Source organism: Staurois parvus, unplaced genomic scaffold (assembly GCF_062004578.1).
Source record: "Staurois parvus isolate SC_StPar_1 unplaced genomic scaffold, SC_StPar_1.0 ptg001045l, whole genome shotgun sequence".
Lineage (NCBI taxonomy): Eukaryota > Metazoa > Chordata > Amphibia > Anura > Ranidae > Staurois > Staurois parvus.
In genome coordinates this window covers 699,082-721,365 of record NW_028318841.1, presented here as the reverse complement: position 1 = coordinate 721,365, position 22,284 = coordinate 699,082, and the positions used below count along the sequence as shown (strand labels likewise).

The following is a 22,284-nucleotide window of genomic DNA, read 5'->3' as shown; positions in this document are numbered from 1 at the left end:
CTGTTCTGTGAAAAACCACTGCACACAGTAGGTACGTATAGACATGTTTGTTATTTTACAAAAGAAAAAAATTAACCTTTAGAATCGCTTTAATAGTGTCTACCACTAAGCAGGTGTGTGTTCGTTTATTGCTACTTGTGCTTGTAGTGCAGAACAGGGGACCCAAAATTACCAAGTGGCTCCTTCGGGGGTAGCACTACAATTACAATGAAAGAATATGGGTGGACCCAAGCAGAGCTCCTGGAGTGTAATGCTGAGGACATTATAATCATAATTTACACCCTCAGGGTTCAATCACTCACACTGCTATTTTTATGGCCTTTTCTTTCCATAAGGCTACCTGGAACAGCCAGTTTTGCCAGCTACCTCCCACTCCTACCAGATCATGGGAGGTTCTCCATATTTAGTATTAAAAGAAAAATGAAATCTCTTATCACTAATGGTTTCCATTTGGGCCAAGGAAAGGACAGATCAAGACGTATGCCTTATTATTATTAATATAAGCTCCCTAATGATATCTTGTAGACCCTTCTCGTTGCAAAGCAGTTTTGATGTACAGTTCTGTTTCTAGTAATGGTAACTCCACTTTTGTAAAAGAAAAAAAAATGTATACATACATCTTTTGTAATTTTAGTGTTAGTAAAATGGCATAATTATTTTATTAAAACCACGGTTAAGGATTATGAGACCGTAGCAGGTAAAGCTCCCCACTTACCACTTTTGGCTCATGTGATTTTGAATACAAACTTTAGCAGGCAGGATTTTGCAATTAACTTTTACTATTGCAATGATAATTTAGCTCTTCCCTTACATGTACTGTCTTGTAAATAATGGGATAGTATATAAAACATGGATTATAACTGCAGCCACTAAGAAATGTATTCTAAATGGAGTCAGATTGTGGCAGATGAGCTCTAGTGACATTTAACATAGGCTCAATTAAGTTCCATTAAACATTAACTGCAAAAATCAAACTTAAAATGCACATTAAATTAAAGAGAAAAAAAAAAAAGTCTCCAAACCTCTGTTTCTACTGGACAAATAGAGGTCATACAGAACCCCAGGCCTGGTTATTCATATTAATAGATATATATCCTTGATACATGGGTAATTTTTAAAAATGATCCGCTGACATATTTTCGTCCCTGTAGTGCTTTGGGTCAGCTTTTTAAGTAGGGGTTAATTAATACCTAAGGTTACTTACTTTGGAGACATTGATATATACTTCCGTCTATTCTTTTCCTAATAGTGCTGGGAAGCTGTATTACTTGAATATGAGGAATTAAAATGGATCTTAATGAAATTCTTATCCCCGGATAATGTAACTGTCATTAATAGAAGGGTTCCTTCCTGTACAGAAGGTCAGCAATCTGCATATGCAATCTTTCAGAAGAGATTAAACCAAAACTAAATGGCTCATCAGAGGACAGAGCCATAATTATGGGTGGAAATAACACACTTGTAGACTTATAAAAGGATAAGTAAGTACACTTATCCTTCACTACTCCCCTTCCTCCTATCTGTAGCAGTTTAGTCATAGGTTATACTTACGTTTGTTGTGCAGGTTGCCTAACTCTTCAAAAACCTGCACTCAGGAACAAGCAACCCTTTAAAGTGGTTGTAATGGTTGAAGGTTTTTTTTTACCTTTATGCATTCTATGCATGAAGGTAAAAATCCTTCAGTGTGCACCTCCCCCCACAGCCCCCCCTAATACTTACCTGAGGATCCAGCGAAGTGCCCACTTCAGCCAGTGAGGAAGGAGCTGAGCCATGCTGTGTGTCTTCCATAGACACACAGAACCAGGAATCGGGAGTGAGCATGCACTCTGCAGAAGGAGGCAAGAAGCACTGGTGAGGGACCCAAGAAGAGGAGGGTTGAGGCTGCTCTGTTTACTGTGCTTGTGAAGCTTTCAGCATTGCTTGCAATAATCAGGATGTTTCTGTTCTCCAGAAGGTAGTTAGCAAGATTCTCTAGCAGATAAGACACAAAGATTGTCCAATTTGCTAGAAAATCTCCATAGGATTGGGTCTCGATCCTTTCTAGACACAGAAATTCTTCCATGTAGAGGAGCAGAGTAAATCATTTGCTTGACAAATATTGTAAAAGGGTTCTGGCTCCCAGGCAACTTTGTTCCATACTTGAAAATAAGCAGGTATCTCACTGCCTGTCGTTTTAATGGTGGCCATACCATTATCGATATGTGATCAATCTACATACGCAAATATGCCCTTTATAATTGATTAAAATACTGAACAAAGCAACATTTGGCATTGTTCCATACTTTGTAACTAACTGAAAAGCACTACCCCTTTAGGAGTCACTAGAAGATGTGGGTCCCCCCAGAGTCCTGCACAGGTAACACGCATCTTCACACAGGCCTGCATCCATAGTCAGAGATCAGTCCTTGAGCTTTGGTTTTGTTGTTTTATTTAGGGAATTTAAATTGGGATAGGGTTAGTGATGTACAGGATGCCCAAGGAAACTGATGAACTGAGGACAACTTCCTGGAACTATTTACAAGCCTTCACTACAGCACAGTTTCTGTTGGAGAGCTAGCCAGTGTCTCCTTAATGTACCACCCCAGACCCAGGATGAACTCCTCTTCTTCACCCAGCACTCTGGAGGTATCCCTGAACAGGAGATCTGGTGCCTGTTACTTTAAAAGTGTACAGTCCCAAATAAGTAACAAATCTGTTTTCCCACCAGAGTGCTCCTTCCCCTATCCACCCAGAAGGTGCAGGGGTACTCACTCAGATTCTCTCCTGTACCGTTTGTGGGTTGGTGGCTGCTACCAGGCCTTTTTTTTAAGCTGGGCCACTCCTTCACAGCCATACAGGTAGTCCTCGCTCTGGGGGCCATTGAAAATTTGAGTTTTCTTTCTTTCCAGCTCCAGGCCTGCAGGTAGGCCCTATTGCACTGGGCTTCCTCGCAGCCTCCTGCCTTCAGCTGCACATCTTCCTCACTGTCTTCCACCCGTACTCTCCTGCAGCACTTTTAAGGGTTTCCCAGCCTCTTGCCAAAACTTCTGTTGTGGATTGGCTAGGATCCCTCAAGAGTACAAGCCAGCCAATCCTCAGATCCACCCACTGCCTCTAGACCTTCTTCCAAAGCCTCTCAGCTCCTGACCACAATTTGACCTTTTGGCTATTACACCCAGACTGCTAGTCAGCCCTCCTCTCTATCAATAAAGACTCTAGCTCCCCTTAGAGAACAAGGAGGGCACCACAGTAATGGTTTTAAAATATAATTAATCAAAATGATCTATTAAACTTAATCTGAACTGATCGATCTGTATTACAATCAGATCTCTGACATGCAGATATTTGTTCACGCTGATATTTGTTCAATCAATCAGAAGCATTCAATAAAATTCTGCAATGGCTGATCAAAGCAGAGTAAAATTGGATTCACCAAATTGATCGAATAGAAGGTATTTGGTTTGAGGTTTTTATTTAATTCGATTTTTTATTTAACATTAAATGATCAAATGAAAGATGATATCAATATGTGTGTGGCCACCATTTGGGAGATATCTGTCGAACTATGGACAACCTAAAAGTTTGCTGGATAAGATGGGAGAGACTGGCAATAAGGAAGGGGATGACCACAAGCCCCTGAATGATTTCCAACTTTGAAAAATATTTACATGCTCATTTGCTAGTAAAACTGATGGGATCTAGGAACTGCAAATCCCCAGATGGCAATATACTGTACATTTATTTAGGGAAACTGGAGGATACTAAAGAGCATGTCATTAGCCTAAAGAGGGCCAAAATAAATCCTTGACATAGTAGATACTTACTTCTCAACAATTTCCTGTCCATTCCAGCAGAAGGTGTCATTTTCAGCAACAGTGCTGTGACGACAGACAAGTGCAGGGAGGTTGCCATAGAAGTGACTGTAGGCTTTCAACTTCATTATAAACTCCCTAGAAAAAGAAAATATGTTAGCAATTGCGACATGGAAAGACAAAAAATGGTTTGTTTTTTTCCAACTTAGAGTTGTTTTTATTGTACAGATAATACAGGCCGTGTATTTTATAAAGCCAAAATCCAGCCAAAATCCAGCCAAAAATAATATAAAAATGCATAGCAGGCATCTCTAAATGGCAGACCACAGTCCAGATGCGGTCCCAGTCACTGTCCATCCGAACTACAGTGGTCCTGCCATTTAGGAGCCCGTTCTTTCTCCCTGCCTCTGCCACTAACACAGCAGAGCGGAGAGCAGGGGGAAGAACACTTCTGCACACAGAGAAGGAGACACAGCAGGGATGAAAAGTGGGTGGGAGCCGGAGCTGCTGGAGTTAACTTTCCAAGTCAACCAGCAGGTGACTGTGTAATGTAAAGGGGGCCAGCTGTGCAGGGGTTGTGTAATTTAATGGGGGGGGGGGTCAGATGTGCAGGGGCTGTGTAATGTAAGGGGGGGGTCAGGGGTTCAGGGGCTGTGTAATATAAGGGGGGTCAGGGGTTCAGGGACTGTGTAATGTAAGGAGGTCCAATGTGCAGCAGGCTGTGATGTGAAAGGTGCCAAAGATTCCAGGGGCTGTGTAATGTGAAGGGGGGCAGAGCTGTGGGGTGTTGAGATGTGAAGGGGAGGCAGGGAACAGCACCATGGGGAGGTGCTGTGAAGGGTGGCAGAGGACAGCACCGTGAGGGGGTGTTGTGAAGGAAGGCAGAGGACAGCACCGTGGGGAGGTGCTTTGAAGGAGGGCAGAGGACAGCACCGTGGGGGGGGGTGCTTTGAAGGGGGGCAGGGGACACAGCTGTGGGGAGATGCTGTGAAGGGGGGCAGAGGATACCGTTATGAAGTGGGGTTCAGAACACTACCATGAAGGGGAAACTGATGAAAGCAGGGGCTGTGTAATATAAGGGGGGTCAGGGGTTCAGGGACTGTGTAATGTAAGGGGGTCCAAGGTGCAGCAGGCTGTGATGTGAAAGGTGCCAAAGGTTCCAGGGGTTGTGTAATGTGAAGGGGGGCAGAGCTGTGGGGTGTTGAGATGTGAAGGGGAGGCAGGGGACAGCACGGTGAGGAGGTGCTGTGAAGAGTGGCAGAGGACAGCACGGTGGGGAGGTGCTGTGAAGGGGGGGCAGAGGACAGCACGGTGGGGAGGTGCTGTGAAGAGTGGCAGAGGACAGCACGTTGGGGAGGTGCTGTGAAGAGTGGCAGAGGACAGCACGGTGGGGAGGTGCTGTGAAGAGTGGCAGAGGACAGCACAGTGGGGAGGTGCTGTGAAGGGGGGGCAGAGGACAGCACGGTGGGGAGGTGCTGTGAAGAGTGGCAGAGGACAGCACGGTGGGGAGGTGCTGTGAAGGGAGGCAGAGGACAGCACCATGGATGGGGTGCTGTGAAGGGAGGCAGAGGACAGTACCATGGTGGGGGGTGCCGTGAAGGGGGGCAGAGGACACACCTGTGGGGAGGTGCTGTGAAGGGGGGCAGAGGATACCGTTATGAAGGGGGGTTCAGAACACTACTGTGAAGGGAAAACTGATGTGAAGGGGGGATTGTGATATGCAGGGGGACTGAGGAAACTGATGTAAGAATGGGATTTTGAAATAAAAGAGGGGCTGTGATATGACAGAGTCATCACACAAACATGCAATTTGGACCTCCGCTGGAATGAAAATTTATGGATTAAACCTCTGAATTTTAATTCTGCACCCCCGGCATAGACCATTAACCACTTGACCCATGGAAGGTTTTACCCACTTCATGACCAGAGCATTTCTTTTACTGTTCAGCACTGTGCTACTTTAACTGGCAATTGCTGTTCATGCAACACTGTACAGAAGATTTTGGGAAAAAAAAATTTTTTTACTTTCGGTTATAAAACTTATCCAATAAAATCAAATTTCTTCATAAATTTAGACCAAAATGTATTCTGCTACACGTCTTAAAAAAATCCCAATAAGCGCACTGTATATTAATTAGCAGTGTAGAGTTCTATTAGTGAGGTAATTCATTCTTTGAAAAACAGGTGGCAATTATTGCCCTTATTTAAGGAAGGAAGGCAGCAAATGTTGTACATGCTGGTTACAGTGCATTTCTCTCTGAAATTCTGAGGAAAATGGGTCGTTCCAGACATTGTTCAGAAGAACAGCGTACCTTGATTAAAAAGTTGATTGGAGAGGGGAAAACATATAAAGAAGTGCAGAAATGATAGGCTGCTCTGCTAAAATGATCGCAAATGCTTTAAAATGGCAACCAAAACCTGAAAGACGTGGAAGAAAGCGAAAAACTACCATTCGAATGGATAGAAGAATAGCCAAAATGGCAAGGACTCAGCCAACAATCAGCTCCAGGAAGATCAAAGAAGGTGTAAAGTTCCCTGTGAGTACTGTTACAATTAGAAGACGCCTATGTGAAGCCAAGCTATCTGCAAGAAGCCCCCGCAAAGTCCCACTGTTGAAAAAAAGAAGACGTGCTGAAGAGGTTACAATTTGCCAAAGAGCACATTGACTGGCCTAAAGAGAAATGGCGCAACATTTTGTGGACTGATGAAAGTAAGATTGTTCTTTTTGGGTCTAGTGGCTGGAGACAGTTTGTCAGACGACCCCCAAACACTGAATTCAAGCCACAGTACACTGTGAAGACAGTGAAGCATGGTTGCGCAAGCATCATGATATGGGGATGTTTCTCATACTACGGTGTTGGGCCTATTTATCGCATACCAGGGATCATGGATCAGTTTGAATAGATCAGAATACTTGAAGAGGTCATGCTGCCTTATGCTGAAGAGGAAATGCCCTTGAAATGGGTGTTCCAACAAGACAACGACCCCAAACACACCAGTAAACGGGCAACATCTTGGTTCCAGACCAACAAGATTGACGTTATGGAGTGGCCAGCCCAATCCCCGGATCTTAATCCAATAGAAAACTTGTGGGGTGACATCAAAAATGCAGTTTCTGAGGCAAAACCAAGAAATAGAGAAGAACTGTGGAATGTAGTCCAATAATCCTGGGCTGGAATACCTGTTCACAGGTTCCAGAAGTTGGTTGACTCCATGCAACACAGATGTACAGCAGTTCTCAGAAACAGTGCTTATACAACAAAATATTAATTAAGTGATTCAAAGGAAAGCAAAATCTTCAAACATTTTTCAGTTTATATAGTGAATGTTTGAGTTTGTAAAGAAGAATACAAACACTGCTATTTTTTTTTTGAACAGTCTAATATTCACTTTTCTTCAATTTATTTTTAGAGGAACAACACAAATTTGATATATTTTTTTTTGGAATAGAATGTGTAGTGTTCCCAATGCATTTGTGTGTATGGAAATAAAAGCTATTAGAAGGATTTTCAGCTTTATTCACTTTTTTCAACACACTGCTATTATTTTGAACACAACTGTATACTGGAATTTGCACAGCTAGAGACACTATACTAGTGTGGCGGGCAATCTGGCGCAAACAGGCAGTGGCTTGGAGGAACACTAACTGATTGATATGGACGTCGCTATTGACACTAATACAGTGATCAAATATAATACTGTACTAATGACAATGGCTGGGAAGGGGTTAACATGAAGGGGAAATAAAGGTGTTAACTGTGTGCCTAAAAAAGTGTAATATGTGCTGCTTTTACTCACAGATCAGGAGTCAGCAGGGGGCACATGCACACATGCTCAAAACCAGGAACAAAGGCTGTGACGTACGGGTACATTGTCTAGCCTGGCTGTGCAGCCCACCCAAAGTAGATATATAAGAAAAAATAAGGAATGATTTTTATCACAGGTGAACACCACATAGTAATGAGTTCATCTCTGTCACTCTGCTTTCTACTCCTACCAGCATGCTTCTGGTCAGTACAAGAACAGATTGCCTCTTTGTGCTCCTCCTCCTTCTAACACTACAGCCCCAATGAATAACAAGAGGTTGATACTAGCTGAAATTAAGGGACTTGCACTGCTTGAATTTAAAGAAAAAACATTTCATTATGTATTATCGAGTACCGAGTTACATTCGTTTTCATATTCTGTATCTGCCTACAGCTCAGCTTTAACATGGGCTGATGTCTCATTGAGATTGATGTAAGGATGCCCTGATACTGAGTATTTTCCCGAGTACTCGTACCTGTCAAATGCTCCAGATACCCGAAACCGATACTTTGTGGTGCAATTTTCGAAAGCAGTCCAGCCCGTACTGTTATCCCTGCACTGAGAGGAGAGAAAGCCACGAGGATTTCAAATCCCCAGCTTTTCCTTTTGTGACAGCAAGGGTTTGGTGCAGGGAGGTTTCCAGCACTGCTCCTTTGTGAAATCAGGCTATAACAAGCCTGGGTTCACACATGAGCAGTGGGGAAACTGCATGCGATTTGGACAGGAATAGCAATCCTGTTCAAATCACATGCTATCCTTTGCGGTGCAATTTGCGTCCATACATTTTGTATTGACCCAAATCGCACTGCAAAGTATTGGTACTCGTTATCAGCGAGTATTTGACTGAAAGTATAGGTACCAATACTTGCCAATCATAGTGTTTTGGATCCCTTTTAAATCCTAAAGATAACAGAAATCACCCAAATGGCCCTGATCAAAAGTTTACATACCCTGGAATGTTTGGCCTTGGAACAGAGACACAAGGTAACACACACAGGTTAACATGGCAATTAAAGGGTAACCTCAAACATCTGTGGCTTTTTAAATTGTGACTAGTGTATAAATAGTCAGTGTGTTTGTTAGCTCTCATGTGAATGCATTGAGCAGCGTAGATAGAGAGCCAAGGGGAGCAGAAAAAGAACTGTCAAAAGACCTGTGTAACAAGGTAATGGAAATTTATAAAGATGGAAAAGAATATAAAAAGATATCCAAAGCCTTAATATGCCAGTCAGTGCTGTTTAATCACTTATTAAGAAGTGGAAAGTTTGTGGATCTCTTGAAACCAAGCCAAAGTCAGGTAGACAAAGAAAATTTGCAGCCACAACTGCCAGAATTGTTTGGAATGCAAAGAAAACCCACAGGTAACCACAGGAAAAATACAGGCTGCTCTGGAAAATGATGGTGTGGTTGTGTCAATGAGCACAAAAAGATGATACTTGAACAAATAAGAGCTGCATGGTCAAGTTGCCAGAAAGCAGCCTTTACTGCGCCAATGCCACAAAAAAGCCCTGTGAGGTGTGTCAAGGTGCTTTCGGTCATTTGTAACTGGGCTTTTTTGTGGCATTGGCGCAGTAAAGGCTTCTTTCTCAACCATGCAGCTAATTATTGTTCAAGTAATTGTTCATACTGTAGTCCTTGAAACAACCACACTGTCTTTTTCTAGTTGACGGATCAGTGTATTGAGCCGCTGCTGGTACCATGTGATCGCTGTGACCAGTCACAACAGATCACATGACAGTTGTACACAATGGATGGTGTTCATTCATGCTATCCATTGTGTACTATTGTGTTGATCTCTATGATTGGTCACAGTGATCACATGATACAGGCAGGGCCATCTGTATCATGTGATTAGCTGTGGCAAATCACAGATAACAAAAATAGTACATACTGAATGAATCCATTTAATTCAGTAACAATTGTTGCTTATACCAGTGAAATTCATGGGTATAACCGTATAAGCAATCACAGTGTGTAAAAAAAAAAAAACAATTCTGATCACTTCTTCAGAGTAGTACAGTGTTAATATAATAACACGGTGTTGCTCTGGTCACAGTGTTTAAAAAAAAAAAAGCTATAAAAAAGAAACAAATGTAATAAAGAAAAAGAAATATTTGAAAAAAAAAATTTAATGTTTTTGTCCCTGATCACCGCCACGCCACTTACATGATGACGCTGTACTGCACTGGTGACAGTGTGTAAAAAACAGAAAAAATTGGGGGAAATTTTTTTTCTTTAATTTTTCAGAAAATTGTGACAAAAAAATTCCAAAACTTCAAAAAACTTGCCATGCCTCTTACTAAATATCATACCGCCTACTTTCCAAAAAGATGTCATATGGGAGACATTTGTATATCAGGATTGATCAATTTTCAGATATATATTCCATAGTTTGTGGACTCTAACTTTCCTACATTCTGTAGAAATGTAGCTAAATGCTGGCATAAATTTATGAAGATTATTTATTTAGAAAATGTTATAACAGAAATTAAGAAAAACACATTTTTTTCAAAATTTTCAGTCTTCTGTTTATTTAGAAAAAAAAAAAAAACTGTCATTCAAAATGCAACAGTGCTGAAAACTGAAAATTGGCCTGGGCAGGAAGGGGGTGAAAGTGCCTGGTACTGAAGTGGTTAAGGTGTCATGCCAACTCTCTGGCGTCAACCCTTTACACTGCTGTAGAACACGAATGCAGATAAGGTCTTCTGACTTTACTCTGATGTTCTCTATAGCAAGGGGCCCAGGCAAGCACAGCCCTCTTGCAACATGAATATGTGGCTTACCTACTCTATTTGACATCAGTATAATACACTTTTAGGATGAATAAAGAACATTATCTTAACCACCAGACTAGAGGTCAATAGAAAAGATACCAAAGTTTTATCACAAGCATTCCCCAAGTATAGTTTAAAATGGACTTTCAAAGCATAACAGTTTACTACACCAGAAGCAGAAAGACTAATATAAGACTCCAATGCAGAGTTCACGGTTTGCTCATATAGTATGTGGATATCACATATTTTTAATAAAAGAAAAAAAAATTAAAAAGCATCTAAACAGGGTCTGGCATACTGTATTTTCTTATATTTGCATATATCCATTATCTACTAATTAGCCTGACCCCAGTGATCTGTATTACCTATAGCGTTGAAAGGCACTGGCATTCCAAATATAATGCAATTTTAGTAGGCTGTCATGTAATAACAGATGAAAGCTTTCTATATACCTCCTTTTTCCTGATAATGTCTCTTCATTGTCTGCGTTAGCCTTGAATACCTTTTTACCAACATACACATCCACTCCACTGCGAGTTGACCGTGTCACCCTTTGTTTTGAACCACCACACAGTTTGGTAACCTGTAAATGTAAAATATGTATTAATATCTTCTGTTTGCAACACAAATGATGTGATGTGTCACATAAGACCAACTTCAAGGAAATTCTTAACAATGCTTTGCAGATTTGATAAAGAAGGTACTTAATAAAAGGAAAAATGCCAAACATTAAATGCAGACTAAAACCACAGAATTCAATATTTAACAAAATAAATACGCCAAATATAAAATGGTTATTTAGTAACAGCATGATAAAAAAATTTGAAAAAAATGAGTAAAAATGCACATGAATAGAGCATTAAAAATATTTAGCAATATGCATCTAAATGGTAATTCACAGACAAATGATAATGAAACCATTTTTATAAAGGAATTGGGGGGGCTTCAAAATAATTCTTGGCCCTGTCTTATAAGAAGCCCCCCTTACAACTGCTTTTGAATTTGATGGGTTGAAATGAATAGGCTCTTGTGTCATAGCAAACTCCTGACTGTTGTAAACAGGGCATAAAGGTCTGAGTTACTTGAGAGGTCTATGGTCCCTGATTATTTAAGGAATTGGGTTCATTAGTTGTCAAATCCTCAAAGGTAAGGGTGTCTGAAGGTGGGAAAATGATTGTAGGGACAAGAAAAGATCACTGCCCAGCCACCCTAAAATATACAGCCTCAGTTTTGCAGTCACAACTTTACTGACGGACATTACCTTGCCAGTGGTAAAAAGGTCTCTGATTGATGACACTGCTCTGAGTCTCATATTAACAGCTGGGAACCAACCCTTGGAATCAGGATTGAGGTGAAAGCATATGATTGGCTATCACAGTGATCATTCACTCTAGATACAGTTGCAAGAAAAAGTATGTGAACCCCTTGGGATTAAGTGGAGTTTTGCATGAAGTGGGCATGAAATGTGCTCTGAACGTCATCTAAGTCACAACAATAGAAGAACACAGTCTGCTGAACATAATACTATACAAACATTAGATGTTGCCATGGTTTAATTGTGCTGCTGACAGGAGGGGGCAGCAGGGAGTTACACAGACAGCCTGCAGCTTACCTCTCCCTTGTCACAGTAAAGCTGCCTGTTTACAGAATAAACAGGCGGAGACAGCAAGCAGATGAGCCGGGGGGGGGGGGGACTACCTGACTACATTATTTTGACCCTGATTTTGAAGGTGTAAAGAGAGATTTTCCAGCAATTCAAACTGCCATCAGACAACAGGGTGCTCGGTGACCAGTTCAAATTTCGCAGGCACTGTATCAGCATAAATTTTCAGATTACCCCCAAAGTCATTACACAGTGTAAAACTGGCGGGTTGCATTCTGTTGGTAGAGCCAAACTGGAAATCCCATTACCCTAACAACTGACTTTTTAATTAATTCAATGCCTGTATAGAAATGACAAATGAAGTTGAAATTGGCCTACATTAGGACATACAGTACATGTCCTCCATTGAAAAGAAAATGTTTGGTGGAACTGCGGCTCAACAACACTATTAAAAACGGGTAATATATCAGGCAACCTGATGCACATGCTTTGGTGATATCCTAAATTAGTTCGTTATTGGACAAACATTCTTGACACTATCAATGGTGTATTTGAAAGTACCCTAGCTGCTGACCCAAATCTGAGTGTTGGTTGTCTTGGATGAAGAAATCTTTACAGCCCATATTCACACATCAATTAGCAGATTGATATCAGTTGTGTAATTGATTACCCAAAAAAGGATATTCCCTGCTCCTCCCACATTCAGTTGAAGTAAGCAGTCTGGTAATATGGTTTAGAGAGAAGAACTTTATGTATCAGCATAGAGGGTATCCCAAAACATTTCAGAAATGCTGGGAACGGTGGCTGGAGATCTCGGGGCTAGAATACTCATATTTGATCTAGCGCAGTCTGCTGCATTGGACAAGCATTTGAAAGTTTTACTTACTCATTGCTTACTATTGCTATATATATATATATTACATCTGAAAATTGTCTGTATGACCATCTTTATTGTAGTTTCATTGGGCTGATGTGTATTCTATCATCTGACACCACAAACTGTTTGTACAATGCCCACTACTTCATATTACACAGTCGTGTTCATACTGTATCAATAATGATGTATTGGACCGAGATCTGTTATTTATGTCTGTAACTATGCACACAGGTAGAACCTTACCTTTCTGTCTAAATAATTCTGTTGCTGTATAACTGTAATAAAATTTGATTTAAAAAAGGTATAGATAGACAGATCGATAGATGGGGGTTTTTTTTCTCTTTTTTGTCTTGCTTCTTTTTTTTCCTGTGTCTATAACTATATGTCTTGATTCAGTTCACCTTTAGTCGAAATATGATTTTGATTATTTCACTGCTCTCCTTTGAAGTAGTCAGATTTTTTTTTTAAAAAGTGGAGTAAGGCCTTTAGCATATTAGATAGCCCCAAAACTTTGTTTCTTCTTATAAAACCACTCAAAATATCAACTGTATCTTTAAAATCATTATCCGCTTCCTGACCGCCCCATAGCAGAACTACTGCTACAGGGCGGCAGGGTTGCGCAAAAATCACATACATATGATTTTGCATTTCCGGGTAGGGGGCAAACACACAGCCACTGACGGCTACAGATGTCGATCACTGGGTCCTGGCCAGAGATACGCTGCAGTACGTTTCCCAGTAAAACACACACAGCACACACAGTAAAACAGCACACAGTTAACCCTATGATCGCCCCAGATGTTAACCTCTTGCTTCCCAGTGTCATTAGTACAGTGTCAGTGCTTTTTATTAGCACTGATCACTGTATTCGTGTCATTGGGATGTCAGTGGCAGTCAGTAAGTCCCCCGCCAGTGTCAGAATGCCTGCCGCAGTCCCGCTATAAGTTGCTGATCGCCGCCATTACTAGTATAAAAAAAAAAGTTCTAGTATCTATAACGCCATTTGTAAACACTATAACTTTCACGTAAGCCATTTAAATTACGTGCATTGGGATTTATTTATTTTTTTAGCAAAGACATGTAGAATACATTTTGGCCTAAATTTATGACAAAATTCGTTTTTTTAATTTTTTTAATGGGATTTGTTTTATAGCAAAAAGTCAAAAATTCAGGTTGAAATCGCACTGCACCCAGCTTGCATGTGAATCACGTTCCTGTGCAATTCATGTGTGAACCGGCCCTTAGCCTGTCTTGTAAGGGCTGTAAGTTTTACATGTCCAATAACAACCTTCAGGGGTAGCACTAGGTGCACTCAATTCGAGGGTATTCCAGGTTAATCGACAGGCTTGGTAAGCCCACTCTAAACACACTGGTGATTCTTATAAACATTCTCATAAACATAACCAGTTTCCCAATGAACAGCAACATTAAACCTATATTTTCTACATGGAAATGTAGATTTTGTACCGCTGTCAGCAGTGCCATAAATGCCTGACTCAGCTTTGTGCAGTTTGAAGCTGTACATATATTACATAGCAGAATTTCCATGCAACATCAAAGACACCCGCTGTATAATACGGCTGTAATCTATAAATACCTTAATATAGCCATTAAACCAAGAAACAAAACTAGTTTCAGCAAGTGCCCACAAGAGGCTGCTGCAACCCAACATTTGGCTGCTGAAAGATTTTCTCTTGGATTATTTCCTCAAGTAATACTCAAAACATTTGCTATTCACTTTTGCAGTTTATCCTAACAAACCTAATTAAACAAAACAGTAAAAAAGGTCAAAACTCGGCTTCACCTGTCATCAGAACAGTCCCAGTAACAATAAAATGAGTTCTGGCAGTTATAAGGCTTATATAGAGCACAAAAATGTACATTTCCTGTACAAAGTACACAAGGCTTTTAACATCAGCCTCTAACTCCCAAAGGAACTTAGTCAGGGACGATGCTTCCACTAGGTCACCGCCTAGGGCGCACTGCATCATAGGGGCACCTGGACACAGCACAGGCCGGCACTCTCCCTTTGTGGAACACCGCCACATCATGAATGATCCTTCAGCTGAGGAGAGGGGAAGCAGGGGAGGGAGGGGGGGGGAGAAAGGTCAGAAGAAGATGCTGGGTGTCTGGGGCCAGTGTAGCAGCTGCTGTGCAGCTCCTTCTAGTGTTCCTCTCAGACTCTGTCCTTTACTGTAAACTGGCTGGCTTCTGCTGATAACTGTGGAGTTCCAGCACTTCTCTTCCCATTCATCAGAAGACGGGAAGCTGCGGAGGAAGGTAATGTCTGTCTGATGTCTGTGACCCGCCCGGCCATCCATAACATGTGCAATGTGACAGTGAGTGATGACATCATCACGATTCCCCAGCCTGCTCTCCTAGTGCCTGCTGATCTGCCACTGTGTGGGATCGCTCAGTTCAGGTGGTGTGTGTGCTGCCTGCTGTCACAGCGTTTTATCTCCCCCCCCCCCCCATTGCCTGGGGAATTCCAGCCTGGGATCTGTCAAAGTGTGGATCCATCATCCTCCACTCACCACAATTGTCACCCTGCCACTGTCAGCCACAGATACAGTCCGTCCATGACACTAATTTTGTCTTTAATATTGCTGGTGGCATCTTATGGCACTTATTTTTGCAAATTAAAAGAACTTTAGCAGGTTCATGTCTTGTTGATTTAATATTTTCTACTGCTTTTAAAAAAATGTATTTTATTTTTTTGGGGGGTGGGGGGCGCAAGTAGCTGGTCTTGCCTAGGGTGCAAAATAGTCTAGCACCGGCCCTACTTACAGTCTAATATACTTTTCACAGTCGCACACACAGGAATTTTGGTGGAAGCAGATTAACCAACCACCAATATGTTTCAGATGACAGCAGAACATCAGGAATCCAGTGTTGGGGAGAGTATACCAGCTCCATGCAGATGATGCTCCTACAGACCTTTATACAATGCACACCTTTATAGAATGCTCTTTGCCATATTTTATAAAAGATGAAAGTGTAATGATGGTTAAAAACACTTTGATAAATGATCGTTCTTTTCCCATAGGAATACTTTATCTATAGTCAACAACCTAACTGCTCAATATACCACACACAGGGAAGTGGATTTTTTGCACAGATAGTTGGGAGGATATGATCATAAACTATTAATCACATCTCAATTTCCACAATGCAATCTCATAATTTGATCTATTAAAAATTCATTGAATTAGTTACCAAAGCATCTTATTACTGCTGACTGATGCTAAATGGTTAACAATTTTCCACCCTGGCCTTAATATTCGATCCAACTGAATCTAAAATGATCACAAGGGAAGTTATGGCTATTTGACGAATTGCCGATTTGGTCATTTTGAATTAGAAAAGCATCTACTAGCTCCAGAAGGTGCCTCTGTTTGGAATCAAAGTAATTTAGCAAATTCAAAGTCAGCTATTTAGGGGAGCACAAATGTATGCACTGAATGTATGCAATGGCAAGGGATTATGCTGAATGGTCCATTGATGCTGGCTGCTGGGGGATTTTTTGTCACTGGGAGATCTCTATTGTTGAGGGAAAGGTCTTGTGTTGCAGGGGGGGGGTCAATTGTAGCTGGAAGAGATCTACTCAAGGAATGGGCCTATTGGTGCTGCTGTTGCTGACTGCTGGAGGGTCTATTAATGCTGGCTGCTAGGAGGTATGTTGTTACAGATGGGCTTTAATTGTTCCTGTAGTGGATCTATTGTTGCTGGGGGGAGGGGTATTTTGTTGCAGGGATATGTTATTGTAGGGGATCTGTTGTTGCTAGGAAGGTCTATTGTTGCTGGGGGGGGGGGGAAGTTATTGTTGCTGGGTGCAGGGCATCTATTTTACTGCTTTTCTTGTTATCATTAGCAAATTCCATACAAATTACTTTGCACCACAAAATGATACATGGTTCTGTTTTCAGTACTAGGAGGTGAGTAGGGGGTGGAACAAATGGATGGTGCCCATAGGTGCGTAGGCAATGAAGACCAGGGGTGACTCGGAGCGGTGTCACCGGTGTCACCTGAATCTGGTGACACCTCCGATTATACCCAGAACACTTCGACACTCTGAGAATATTTTTTATGGGTTTTATTGAAGAAGACAAACCCTGAAAAAGAACTAGCTGATTTAACACAGGTAATGCACATAAAACACAGCTACCACTTTGCATAACACAGTAAGAAGTCACAATTCACTCACCAAAGACTCCAAAAACTGACTAGTATCACACTGACTAGGGTGGCATATGAGAGTGACATTGACACATAAAACAATAACTGTTAATGAGATTTAGCAGTTTGTTGACATTTGTTATAGCAGTACTATCTAAAGCAGAAATGTCCAACCTAACCACTGGCCAGTGGGATGAAACTTAGTCTCTCAACGTTGGGGCCCTTTAATCAATGGAAGAGCGCTCACTCTCTGAATGGGAGAGTATTTGTAATCCAGGGGTAGCAGGATAGCACAGTCTCCTTTAAGCAGAATCTTCCAGTGAACATTGCAATAGGAAAAACAACACTTCAACAAAATCTTTACCATACAGGTGAAATCCTGATATACTGACACTTGCTCAGTATATTTAGAGCAGCAAGCTTCTGTGGGGACTTGGAACTAAAACACACTCTTCAGCCACAGCACGTTTTGAGGAGACAAACCAGTAATATACAGTGACAGAGTTCTCTCATCAATCAGCAGCAGGAATAGCTAATTGTGAGCAGCTTGGGCTTTCCAAGATCTATGTCACTCTGAGAATTAGAGAGCAGGCTTTCTCATGACCATTCTCCAGAGATGAACAGCAAGTGCAGCAATATCAAAATCCCCTTTCATCACAGAATACTCACTGTTCCTGGATTATCCTCTAAACAGCATTAGACAGCAGTAGAAATCCTCTCTCTTTCAGCAGCTCCAGACTTTGAGAGACACATGCACTTGAGTGGCTGTAATCCTGAGTGTCAGGCAGGACAATCCTTGATTTGCACACTGTCCTCCTGCAACAATTCCTCTGCTACACACTCCCAGCCCATGGGCTCTAGCAGCACAGAGAGTGAGACTCTGTGACTTTACACCAGGAGCCCTTGCTCCATGCGGTCCCCTGAAAATGTCTGCCTCCCCACATGTGCTTCTTCTTCCTTTTTCCTCTGTCCTTTCCTCCACAGCCAATCATACGGTCAGCTGCAACAGTGCTGCTATGGGTGGATCCTTCGAAGCTGTAGCAACAACCAATTAGAGTACAGTCCTGCTTTTCCTGTCTGTCACTCACAAAGAGAGAAAAGAAAAAAAAAATGCTTTGCAACTGCTGTTTAAGATTTAAAGCAACCAGCACATCTCTACACACACATCAACTGAAATGAGAACTCCTATTCTGAGCAGGGCAGATGATTCAGAACACCTTGCAGTTATTGATCATAAAGCCAGACAACTAGCATTTTCAGAGGAAAAGGTTAGCAGTGGCAGCCTATATATTTCATTTAATGTCCTAATTCCTCTTGCATTACAAATACTTTTATTTGGGAACAGGCTCAGATCTGTGAGCTACACAAGACTGAAACCTAATGGAATGAGGCTATTCATCTTATGTTGATTCTTTTGGGACTTAAGGATTAATATTTCTTCTGGGTATTATGTCCATGAATATAAATGTACTGCTTGAATACAGAGCAACAGCATGAAATGCTATTAGCCAGGTACTACTGGTGGCACAAGCAACGTCATTACTCGATTACATTATTCACTGCAGTCTGCACTTCAGTCCTCCTCCCCTACATAATGACACTGTTCCCGATTATAAGGAATGAAAGGTTGCTGGCAGGGACTTTCTAATAGTAAAACCATTTAAACTTTATGAAAATTAAAAACAGCAACCGCAGGATGAAGGATATTGTGTGAAAGCCATATACAAGTGGAAAAAGGGTTTACAATAGGCCACTGAAAAACATTAAATTGATGTACTGAAGATAACCATCCCCATCACTGTCTCCAGTCTTGCAGACAATAAGATTTGAATGACATATACTGTACAGTAAAGAACACAGGGAGTATTTCTCATAAAGAGCTCAAATGAAAACAGTGCAGAATCACTGCAATCCATGATTTGTTCTCAGAAGGTAGCAAAGCTTGAAGAAAACGTGTCATATGAGCAATACTTTGGATATTATTATTGACCTCCTCAAGGTGCTGACTGGCTGATTCTGACTTTATCCAAAATGTAAAATTACACATGCACTTTAATGTTAGAGTAGGGAAAGGTTTAAAGCCCTTTCAATTTATTGTTTGCTGCATGTGTACCATTGGAGAAATTTTCCTTCACTGTCCCAGAGACACAACAAGCTAGAGAAAATCTCCCAAAGTGAAGAAAATTTCCCTCTTGACAGTTGTCCACAGAACAGGTAATCACATTGGAAAATCTCCCCTTACCTCTAGTTCTGGGGGCAACCCTAACATTTTGGATTTTCCCTCACTTGAAATGGTCAGCAGGACAGACAGAGGGTGAATCTCCTCAATGGAGTGACAGACCACAAAAAAAGAAAAAACAGACAAAGTGTCTAACCTTCCATACTCATTAAAAAAAATTAACAAAAAGGAGGGAGATACACTTTAAGTCACAAATTTGGTGTTCAGCAAGTGGACTTTTATGGAACCTCAACATTAATAAAATCAGATGTTTTATACTGTATAAAGGAGAAGTACGGCCAAAGCTCTTTTGGCCCAACTTCTCCTGTGGTGTGCACTTTGTTCTGCTTTAGCCCTCTGCTAGCTGACATCACTCAGCTGGTCCAGACACTAGAGGGATCCCAACTTCAATGTTGGGATTTAAGCAGATGCCTGAGTGGTAGCTGGCTTAGCCTCTCAGAGCACCACAGAGCCTGAGCCAGCCGCTCCTGCTCCTCCACATTCTGGTGCTCCAGTAAGCGCTGGAGGGGTAGAGCAGAGAGTCATTGGCTCTTTGCTCACTGAAGAACTGAGTGATTGGTGGTCTTTGATTGTGCAGTTCTCAGTCTTAGAGGTGACGGGTACAGATGCAGTATCAGAACAATGCTGCATCTACCTAGGTGAGTGTGAATGCAAAAGCCAGTACTCATCCAGGGACTGTAAATTCCTCTTTATTAAATAGCTGTGATTAAAACACCCGAAGCATTTCAGCTAGGCACAGCCTTAATCATCTTCATTAATAAAGATTTTACAGCCCCTGGATGAGTTCCGGCTTTTGCATTCAGATTATATGGTGAGCATACGGGAGCCCTAGCTGCAGCACTTCACTTACATCGGATTTACCTGGTTTAAGCACGGGGACTTTGATTTTGACCTAGGTGAGTATGTATGTTTATTTTTTTTGTTCAAAACCCTTACTTCCCTTTTAATATACAAATGTTCAAAAGTGATTCAAAATACAGATGCTGAAATATTGCATAGAACTCATCCAGAAGGCATATCACACCCTAGTGTTTGTATTATTAGCAGTAAAAAAAACCTAACGGCAATGGTAAACAATGTATGCACTATAGCAATATGACACTGGGTGTTGGATTGTCCTTCCAACCCATGTTTTCTGGAATAAAGTTCCTCTTCTTCACGAATGAGGATGAGATGTACAGTATAATCTTAAGGAACGTGCGGAGGTGCTGGAAATCACCGCCATCACGTCTACCAGGCAAGTGCAGAGATGATCAGAGATGTTGATTACAAGGAGATGTCCTAATAATGTGGTGATAGAAGCAATCTGACCTTGCTATCTAAAATTGCTGGAGGTCAGCAAGCTATTGCATCCACCATTATGCTCAGACATATACTGTATATACACTGAAGTCCCACACTCAACAGAGGATTAATTTTATGTCTTAAAATCCACAGGACAAGTAGGGAGGCAACAAGAAGCTTTAAAAATGCAGCATCTGATCTAAATAGGCAAAGTATATGCCAAACTGTCAGGGACCATCGCGACGCATGGGTCTACACATGTGTAGGCATCTGTCAAGACGTGCAGGTAGCAGGGCACTAGGACCCAGGCGCACCCGTCGTCTTGACAGTACTAGGCAGGCACTGGGACCTAGGCGGCGCCTGTCAGGTGCAGGGCGGGCTACTTAAACCAGCCCTGCACAGACACTTGTTGCCGAATGGTCTTTTGTATGCTGTTGCCTGTGTAGTGAATACTCTGATCTGGATTGTCTGACCTTATTGCCTTCTCCTGTCCTGACCCCTTGGCTTGCCTGACTCTGCTCCTGGATGTTCTCTTATAGATCTGATCTTTTGGTATGGACCCTGCGTGTGACCCGACTATCCTTTGCCTATCGTCTTGTACCTCACCGACCCGCTAATTACCGACCCGGCTTGTTTGACTCTGACTTTGCTCATCCGTCCTTCCATCCCTCAGGGATCCCTGGGCTCCCTCACATCAGACTCTTAACCCGCTGGAGACCTTGGCAGACTTTTCTACCTCTGGTAGAGATACCTAGCAGCTGCGACCTGGTCCCGGAGCGCTCCAAGTCCATCCCCACCATCAGGGGCCCTAGTGAATAAGTGCTCCGGTACTTAGACTCCGCACTCTGGGAAGGCTCTATCAGGGGACTGATAGAGGTACTGTCAGGCGGTCCGTTACACAAACAGTTCAAAGTAGCCTTAATATAAATAACACAAAATGCAGGTCAAAGCCTAAAGAGAGAACCCCACTTATGTGAAAAAGGTAGCCAATGTTCCCATGGTTATCATATCAATAGTATCCCAGTAAATAAGCAGCAGTTTCTTTCTGTGTATAAATTTGAACCTTTATATGCACATAGTGGCATCCATACATGTTCATGTCATTTGCTGGCTCTGTCCACAGTTGATTCTCTTGTCACACTGCAGGTCAACTAGACTAGGGCCTGCCTTATTGAAATTAGACGTGTCCTCACGCTTTAAAGCTGAATACCAGGCATATTTCTAATAACACATACAAAATACATATAATTGATCGGTTTACCTTGCCAAAGAATTCTGCCCTGGCACAGATCTACACAGCTCTGTCACACAGCACAGCCCTTTCTGGAGGAATTTAGTAACATATACAGGTCTTGTCCCTCCTCAGCTTGTCACAGTAAAACAAGAAGCAGCAGATGGATGAACTCCTCTCTCTCTGTCACTCTGCTCTCTCCTACACTTAGCATGTTAATGTTTATACCATGAGCACTGCAACTCATCTAATTAGGGTTCTTTTGCTGCCTTCTTACCCTTCCAATCTGAGCTCTGACATACAGGGGCTGATACAGAGTTAAATTCAGGTACCTACAGTACTTAGTAAAAAAGTAACATTTAATGTATAGATGGATTTAGAGCTGTGTATTTTTTATTTGCCCAGAGTTTAACTTTAATAAGGTAGTATACCCAGAATGTTCCTTCTAGTAGGAGACTGTATTACCCTTTTTGCTAAAACCAGTGTGTTTTGGTATTGCTGA

The 22,284-nt window shown here is 41.7% G+C and overlaps 1 protein-coding gene across 1 annotated transcript in view; it reads right to left on the bottom strand.

Annotated features, from left to right (window-relative positions):
• Positions 1–22,284, bottom strand: part of GPC3 (glypican 3) — a 616,906-nt gene that overhangs the window by 253,816 nt on the left and 340,806 nt on the right. Inside the window, exons 4-5 of the mRNA XM_089657942.1 lie at positions 10,825–10,955; positions 3,804–3,929 (exon numbers count right to left, since the gene is read on the bottom strand). Of these exons, the coding sequence (XP_089514068.1) occupies positions 3,804–3,929; positions 10,825–10,955 (257 nt within the window). The remainder of the gene's footprint in view (positions 1–3,803; positions 3,930–10,824; positions 10,956–22,284) is intronic.